General features: G+C 43.9%; 1 protein-coding gene across 4 annotated transcripts; it reads right to left on the bottom strand.

The window, feature by feature from the left end:
* Positions 1 to 470: 470 nt before the first annotated feature.
* Positions 471 to 8,490, bottom strand: TM4SF18 (transmembrane 4 L six family member 18). Of its 4 annotated transcripts, none has more exons than XM_068955148.1 (5): positions 7,981 to 8,490; positions 4,800 to 4,889; positions 3,992 to 4,134; positions 2,130 to 2,310; positions 471 to 836 (listed from the first exon to the last, which is right to left on the bottom strand). In XM_068955148.1, exons 1-5 carry the CDS (start codon positions 8,128 to 8,130, stop codon positions 822 to 824), a joined length of 579 nt encoding a protein of 192 aa, XP_068811249.1. In that variant the 5' UTR covers positions 8,131 to 8,490; the 3' UTR covers positions 471 to 821. The 4 variants fall into 4 exon arrangements, with proteins under 4 accessions (XP_068811249.1, XP_009664203.1, XP_068811248.1 ...); XM_009665908.2 differs by lacking the exon at positions 7,981 to 8,490 and adding an exon at positions 6,601 to 7,960; XM_068955147.1 differs by lacking the exons at positions 471 to 836; positions 7,981 to 8,490 and adding exons at positions 855 to 1,927; positions 6,601 to 7,964.

Raw genomic sequence — 8,490 nt, 5'->3', positions numbered from 1 at the left:
TTAGCAAGGTCAGGGCATTTAGCAGCTAGTGTTTGGCGCTCGCAGGGTTCCCTAATAATTCCCGTAATATTTGTTCAAAAAAAGTCTGCCTTTGAGTACCAAAAAGCAAAGAAACACAGTACAGCTATTAAGGCATACTAATTAGCATAGCTGACTTCAGAGCTGTGTATCTAATCTTAAATTAGGCCTTGATGTCTTTCTAAAGCCGTACCTCAGGAAGACCCAACAGCCTTTTTTCAGTAACTGCTTTGTGCAGTTAAAAAGTTTCTAGTATAGAATGGGTCATACTATTGACTTTCATGACCATAACGGTTCTGTCTGTAATTAAAATTAGTCATTTAAAGTGTCAAGGCCTGATTCGTATACTTCATCTCAGGAGAACAACTCCTGCCATACCAGGCTTTGGATCAGGCCTTTTCAGAACAAGAACTATTCCTACATTACAAACAAAGAGAGAGGAAAGAAGAGGATTATAAAAGCATGCTTATATACAGCAGTTTATTCAAAACAAGAAGTTTCAATACGAAAGCAGTCTCACGGTATTCAAACATCCCTACCGTCAGAACCAGCTGGAGAGTAAAAAAAAAAAAAAAAAGTTAGAAAACAGTGCCTCTTTAGGAAAATGCAGATGTTCAGCATTTAGCCATTAAACGATTTAAATAACTTTATTCAAAATAGAGAGGTTTGAGGGAGAAAATTTTAAGACAAGTGTTTCACTTGTCTTTGCAGCACCCAAATCTACCACAAGAAATGCTGAAGAAGCCATTTTTCTCTCTCTCTTTTTTTTTTTTTTTTGGAGCAGTGAAGACTTCCTTGCCGTTTCAGATAATTCCAGGCTGCAAAAGAAAAAGGAAGGAAGTGAAAGGCCTCTTTTTTCCATTTCATACGAATAATATAGAAGTCAATAGGAGTTGCTCTGACTATTAAGCCTCCACATCCAATCTACTTGCAAGAGCGAAGGTGACTCTTGAGCCCTACAGGCTCAGGAGCTGACCTCTCTGTTCCCAAGGACAGACTGACAACGCTCCTTTTGACTCCCCTGAAAGCTGCCCTGGGTCTCAGGTTAATCAGGCTGTCTTTCATTAGCAATAAATGTCAGCAGTAAAACGTTCTGAGACCACTTGCTTCTGCCTTGACCTTATTATAGGTTGCTGTTACAGTAAGCTCTTGCAGGAAGCGCCTTCCTTGCCTGTTTGCTCAAGGCCCTCCATGGACCCAGCAGCTTCCCTGCCCTCCCTGCTCAGCTCGCTCCGGGACACATTTATGCTGGACAGGAACTGACTTCCTACCTGCCCTGACCTCCCAACACTGTTTCCCAATGCATTTGTAAGAAAATTTAGATGATAAAGCTATCCCTACTCTGTGCACGTGTGTGTACGGATACGTATGGATACGTATGCACATACGCGTGCGTGACTGTGCACGTTTGGGGTCGTCGTTTCTATTAATACAGAAATCTTTCTGGAATGTTCGGCCATAACTGCTATTGTTGGCTACATAAAAACACTGACGGCTCCTTAATCCCAGTGCAGATGGACAGGGATGGGGCAGCATATCTAACCTCCCTTCCCTCCAACCCTGGGAAATGCCACGCTAAGACATATCACTTCACACCAGCATGCAGGTTAGCAGCACCAGTTACTTGAACTCTCAGGTTCAAACTAATCCTTGTGCCCAAAGCAGAGCCTTCTTGGTTATTATTTTAATAACCTACTGAAAACATAGTCAAAACTGATGCCTAGACCATGAGTGCTACATATTACCTGTTGCCTCTTCCTCTCACTGCTGTGAAACCCGCACGCGGTAAGAAAAACTTCAAACTGAACGCTAGAAGAAAGGTGCTCAGAAAACTTCTGCTGACATAAAAGTAATGAACTCAGTATCGATGCTGAATTCCCAGCTGCCTTCTTCCTTCTCAATCCTAGTCCTAAAAGTAAGAGTGAGCAGTCTGCAATCCCTGCATACCACAAGGAATCAATAAATTTACTATCAGTACATGTCTTCTGCTACTAAAAATGCAGCAGCACAGAGATGGCATAAACCAAAAGGGTATGTCCTCAACTGAGTGAAATTGCTGAAGCTAAACTGGCTTGGAGCTGCTGAAGAAATGACCTCAGATCTCTTATTACCTGAACAAAGACAGAATAGGTCCCACAGAGTGTCCGTTTTAACTCGGCAGCCACTTTGAGGAAACAGATGATCATCTGAAGTCCACTAAGGGCTATCAGAATAGAGAGTAAAATGGTGTTCCACTCCACTATGCGCGCAGGTTCAGTGCACCGCGACCAAGCAGAGTAATCTGTGAGGTACCTATTAGAGAAACAGCAATGTGAGGCAAAATAAATGTGGTGCACACAATTACATTTAAAGACTTATTATTTTAGCTATAATATGTAAAAAAAAAACAATATTGGGCCTTATACGCTTCAAGTCCATGAGTCAAACTCCGGTCTTTCATTGCACCAGCAACGCAGAATTTTGTCTAACTCAGCTGAGTAAAATGACTTACGTTGGTGTAACTGAAACCTGATACTGGACCAGATTTCCTCAAACGCATCTGCTTCACTAATTTTCTTCTGATACCCTTGATACGTAAGTGTTAGAGAGGCACTGGCATTTTCTGCAAATGGCGCTAAGCCAAGTTTAAAACAGGAACGTTCCCTCTGTTAGTTTGATTTCAGCTTTACGTTAAGTCTAGCTGTGATCAGTACCGAGTACTAGCAAAGAACAGGAACAGCCAAATGCCACTGTTCTGACCAGCGTGTGCAGCGCTGCGGTGAGCGCCGCCGAATGCAGCAATTTCCAGTTGTTCCACAGCCACGCTTTGCCCCCCTGAGGATCTATCTCCTCATGTGCACGACTGGCGTTTGCCAGCTGTGCCCTTCTGACTGTGAGACACGGCATAGCCTGGGGGTTAACTCCAAGGGCCTTCAGTACAATTACTCGTTCAGTGTCAGCTTCTATTTCTCTAAACATTCATAACTCACGTGTTTTGAGCTGCATCTGAAGAGCAGCTTCAGCACCTGAATAGCAACTTCATTCAGCACCTGGCCCTTTATGTTGAAATCATGCTCCCATTTTGCATATATCTATTTCTAAATGTTGAACATATCTAAATGCTGACTATATCAACATCCCATTTCCAAATGGGATGGTAATGATGGCAATACGTTACAGAGATCGCAGGATCTACCTCAGGGTTTTAAAAGAAGGCTGACTTAAGCCAGAGAAAGTCACACCTTATAGTTTAGGAATGTCTATTCCATTGTTATATATAACATATATTGTTATATATTCCTACTGCCGCTGAAGAAACTTGTTTGCGATCCTCTGTGTACTAAAATGCAGCAAGAAGAGCTTGGCATTATATGACTTGAAATAGTCAAGTATTACAAACTTCAATCTTTTAAAGGGAGAATGTAATATCTTGCCAAAGCAACGCCTCTGAATCTGAATCAAAACAACCTGTAGGAGTTTTATGCCTCTAAACCTTTACCTGCCTACCTCAGGTGCTTCTAGCAGACAGGGTAGCCGTGTGCAAAAACCTCCAGTGATCGAACTGCAGAGTTCTTTGAGCTTTGAAAGTTAAGGAGAAGTCTGGCATGTTGATAAATACAAAAATGCCACCTATGATCTTTGAACCAAAAACTTGAGGAATCTGAGAATATATTCTGAGGAAGTATCCATCTACCCTCACTCTAAAGTTATATTCTTTGCTAGGCGTGGGATTGTGACCGCTGCCAGATAAAGGACACTTGGCTAGATGGACCTACAGGTTTGATCAGTACAAAGAGTCTTAGGTTGTAAAAGGTGTAAATACCTTTCTTTGAGGATTCTGGTGCTTGCTCAAGAAGTTGAAAAGCTTCACTCTCACAATATAGGTCATGTGTTCAAGAGACTGTACCATTTGGTACAAAGTTCTGTGAGAATTTGTCTGGCTCTTGTTTTGACATTAGGTTTCTTTCAGCAGAGTTACACAGATGTTTCTTACCCTCCAGCGGTGTCTTTGAAGATATAATCCCATCCAGTTGATGAATTGCAGAAGGGGCCTTGGATCAACCCCAAGGCAGAAATGATGCAATTGTACCCGGAGAAAGCAATTCCAAGCAGGGCTAGCACAATTGAAATAAAACTCTGAAGTGAAAAGAAAAAAATATTACCGCATGGGGACAGTCTCCAAAGCAAATAAAGTCATTCTCCCTCCCCAGTTACTTCCTCAGGGTTGAATTTCACACGTGGTTGTCCCAACCTTCAGAAAATCCATAAAGAAAAATACCAAGTAAAGAGCAGTAAGCATACACTTACAGAATTAAAGTTAAGACGGATTTTAATACAGTTGCACAACTCTCCATTATATATTGTTTGGGATTTTTTTTTTTTAAACTTGCATTTTTGCCAAGTTGTATCCCAGAATGCTGGAAGAACACACATTAAACATGTTTGCATCCCAGGCAGTGTATATTGAGTTGTTACTGGATAAAATAACTTCCAAATGATAAAGCAAGGTGAGGAAGCTATTTAGTTGGAGCACCAGATTAAAAAATCTCAGGCCTTTTTTTTATGTTCTTACGTTACGATGCCAGGATTTTTTTTGTCTATTTTTCCTTTATCCTGCCTGTGCATCAGAAGGAAGGAGCTACGCTTTCTACGACCTCGCAACCTGACTTAGAATCCTTCTCAGTGAAAGGAAGCAGAAACAAAGCAGCGGAGAGGACGAACGGCTGTACTTGAATACAGGAGCAGGAAGGCACTCGGAACATAATGCTGACGAGATACACAAAAATAACACAAAGACTCACCCTGTAGGTTTTGTTACAGCTCTCGCTCCGGCAGCACCGATAGAACGTGTTACTCTCCAGTGTTATTAGAGTTACCGCTAACAGAAGGATCTGTAAGGGGACGTTACAAGGTGAGTGAGAGGACTGCAGATATTGGGCCAAATTCTCTCTGGCCTATGCAAGGTAGGAATTGCATCTGTTGTGCTCTGTTAAGATTTGCACAGCAGCTCACTAGGAAAATACACATGCTCAAGGCAAACCATGGACCTGGACTGTGTTTATTTGGCCATCACTCTGCTCTTGAAATACAGGAGATCAGTCGCTCCTCTCACAGCAAAACGTAGCTAGCATGGATGCAGCTATAGTGGTAAAGCAGAAAGAGCAAAACCAAGCCCACAAGTAAAAGAATCAATGCCAGTGAAAGGAAGGGTGTTTTTAGTAATACTACAATGGTATCAGTTGTGTGTCAGCCGACACCGTTACACGATCAGGGCATCGCCTCCCTACCAACACAGCTATCCTAGAAAAAGTCAGTAGCACAAGCTTTCATTTTAATTCACCTGGACTCTCCTCTGTTTTCTCTGCCAAATATCCATACGTTTCTTTGAGAATATCAGACTCACAAATTGCCAGTCAGAGAGGCATTAGATCGAATGGGGACATATAAAAAGGGAACGTTTCTGAAACGGGAGAAAGGAAGGAGATGGTCCTGGACTTGTCACTTGTGAAGGCTGAAGGTTAGGAGAAAAATACATGAAGAAAAGCTAAGAGCTAACTCAAAAATGTAATGGTCCCAGCAACATCAGCATTTTAAGCAGTAAGTTATTGTTTGGAACTACTTAAAATGCCATCAGCTACCAGGAGCTTTGCTGACACTAGGGCTTTCACCACTGCCATGAGCTCTAGCAAAAAACGCCAGTGAAGGCACAGCACTATCCTCTCACCTGCTGTTGCCCTGTTTGTAACAGGTTAACTTGAAAGTTGTTAACACACGGGTAATGATCTTGAAGCTAAAAATGCTTCAAAATAGAAATCTTACTTTTGCAGTTAACCTTTTCCAAATTTTCAGCTCTGCTTTTTCCTTTGAATTCCCTGCCTGATAGCTTTTTCTTGCCCTAGGTCTTCTACTGCTCTAGGAAGAATATACAATTTCAAAAGAAGGTCTCATGTTTTAATACCTCTCCCTGTTCAGTACCTTCATAAAAACATCCCACTCATGCACATTAGCCCTCTTTAAACACGGATTGTTTGTATGCGCTTCTGGGACATTACCGCTTTCTGCTCCCAAGGCTACACTTCTTTGTGTCCACAGCAAGCAGCGCGAGCGGCAGGGACCTCAGTTCGTTGATGTAGATGAGCATATTACAAGCGCAATGCAAAAAAACTTACCACGCTAGTCACAGTGACGCACACTCTTTCGTATTTAGCCCAACAGTGGCACTTGATGTAGATCGTGATGTTTTGCGAACTGTATCCAGTCTTCTAAAAGACTGCATACAGCTCTGAAACAGATCTGAACAGCTGTGGGAGGTCTTCTAGGTTTGGTTTTATTTTGCTAAAAGAGCTTTAATTCAAATGCCACAGAAGACCAAATAAACCAAAACAGTACCTGAACCGATAATACAAGGGCACAGTACACATAAACAAAAAGCCAGCAGAAAAATCACATATATGAAACTAAATAGCTCGCAGTGCTTTTGCCAAAAATATCCATAGCCCCTTTAAAAGCCCAACTGGCACAATTACGCCTCGCTGCGCAGTAACCCAAGGCTATTCGCAGCAGAATGCAATTCATTTAAAAAACCACAGAACCAGCACTTACCATCACACCTGAGAAACAGATCCCTTCAAAATACCACACGTAGTTGGGAAGCTGGTAACTGGCAGCATATGAAGTTTTCCCGTTAGGGAAGTATAATAGGATGTTAACAGCAATACTCCAAAGTGCAAGAGGGATCAGCAGACAACTCAGACAGCTTCCACACGTCTCTAAACCCATCTCTCAAAAACTTAGCAATTTTGCTCTTCTAAGCTAAGAAGAAGTTAAGTTACAAAGGTTGTTAATTATGAAAAGCGTTTTGACTGCCTTAGTTTGATTCAGTCATTTCATATTCACAGCAACCCGGTGACTGGGGTACGAGCCGGAGGCTAACAAAGTGCTTAACTGTTAACAGAACAATAGGCAAATATTGCTGTCTAAAGTCTTTGTCCTTTCTGAGCGTACGTCTTTAAGTAGCAGTTTCCCTTCTAAAAGCTAACGAACTCCCTAATGATCTTCCAAATGAAATATGTCTAGACGCGAGACTCAGGAAGGAACTTCAAACCGGGTTGCAGCACCGTCACCTCATACGTATCCGGCATTTCTCATTTCCTAGAGCCTGCTTAGAAACATACTCCTCCTGCGAACACGGGTTATTATGCAAATATTCTGTGGCACGAGGCAGAACACTCGGCCTTACCCCACCTCAATTTTTTGCTACGTTACACGGGGAAGGGGGACGTCAAATGGTAAATACCTTAAGTGTCTGCACAGAGGGGCTAGCCGTTGCCTCGCACAACAGAACTAATACCAAAGCCTGGCAGACAGATGCTGGCCCGGGGGCGCAGCTACTGCCGCTGGCGGTCTGCGGCCGCGGAGCAGCTGGAGGAAGAACAGAGGCGCTCCAGCCCCGCGCGGCCCATCGGCCGCCGCTGGACACCGGCTCTCGGCGCGGGCGCGAGGCAGCCCCGCGCAGCGGCGCCGGGCTGAGTCTGGCTCGCGCGGCAGGGATCCCAGTAACCTCAGACAAACTCCCAGGCAGAATTTTGTTCACACTTCAATCAATTATTCTTTCCAGCTGCATTATCCAGCAGAACTGCTTTCTGAATGAAATCCTGATATTGCTCTGGCTGTTTTATTCTGCGCTCTCCCAGCTGAGTACGTAGGCCACAGATTTGACCTAAACACCTGCGGCTTCTTACAACAGAGACAGGTCTGGCTGCTTTTTGACATTCCTGGCTCGCTGAACTGTGCAAAGCCAAAGCTAGACGCCTTCCCCAGCTTCGTTTGTCACCACGCTGACAACTCGAAGCAGCTAAACGTTCGTCCCTGCGAAGCAGGGCCAGCGCTCTCTGAATGCCTGCAGCATGACCCAGGCTGCCCTGCCTTGCCCACGCGAGTCATCAGAGAAGCACTGCAACACTGAGCGTACGGTTTACTCACCAGGAAAGGCTGGGTTAGAGAACAACAACTTTGCGACAAGACTGATTTTAGAAGCAATGATGTCATGACAGGTTTTCCTTTTGTTTCCTCATCGGCTGCTCTGGGCCCTGCACGCGTTAGGCTTCTCTCACGACCCCTGTAAAGCCGCATTAGCTCTGCTGGGTGGCGTGTTACACCCAGCTCTTTCCTGCTGCTCTCAGTGAGCTCACCCACGGAAACGGAAACGGGCACGCCGGTATTGCTACAGTTACGCCGTTTCTTCCCTCCATTCTCTGCTGTGACTCTCCCTTTCTCTGCTTCCCTCTCTGCTTCTTTTTCTAAGATGCTCCATTTTAAAGTCCTCAGACTTTACTCTGAGGACTTCACTACTTCCCGTATTTCCTGTTTTACTCGCTGATCACTATGAGCACTGTTTTTAGGCCTCCTTCTAACTGAAATTAGTAACAAACCTTCCCTTGCAGGCTCACAGGCTCGGCCACAACTCGTGCTATCGACGCTGCTTTACAGGTC

The sequence above is a fragment of the Struthio camelus genome, chromosome 9, assembly GCF_040807025.1.
Source record: "Struthio camelus isolate bStrCam1 chromosome 9, bStrCam1.hap1, whole genome shotgun sequence".
NCBI lineage: Eukaryota > Metazoa > Chordata > Aves > Struthioniformes > Struthionidae > Struthio > Struthio camelus.
The sequence above is the reverse complement of the archived record's forward strand: the minus strand, read 5'-3'. Positions and strand labels throughout refer to the sequence as shown.

Bases quoted from the DNA above. Each gene is read 5' to 3' on its own strand.
- TM4SF18 (XM_009665908.2), bottom strand. From the start codon at position 6,777: ATGGGTTTAGAGACGTGTGGAAGCTGTCTGAGTTGTCTGCTGATCCCT. The intron at 4,890-6,600 runs GTAAGTGCTGGT...GTCCCCTTACAG, and splicing joins TCTGTTTCTCAGGTGTGATG to ATCCTTCTGTTAGCGGTAAC. The intron at 4,135-4,799 runs GTGAGTCTTTGT...TTTTCACTTCAG, and splicing joins GCTGTAACAAAACCTACAGG to AGTTTTATTTCAATTGTGCT.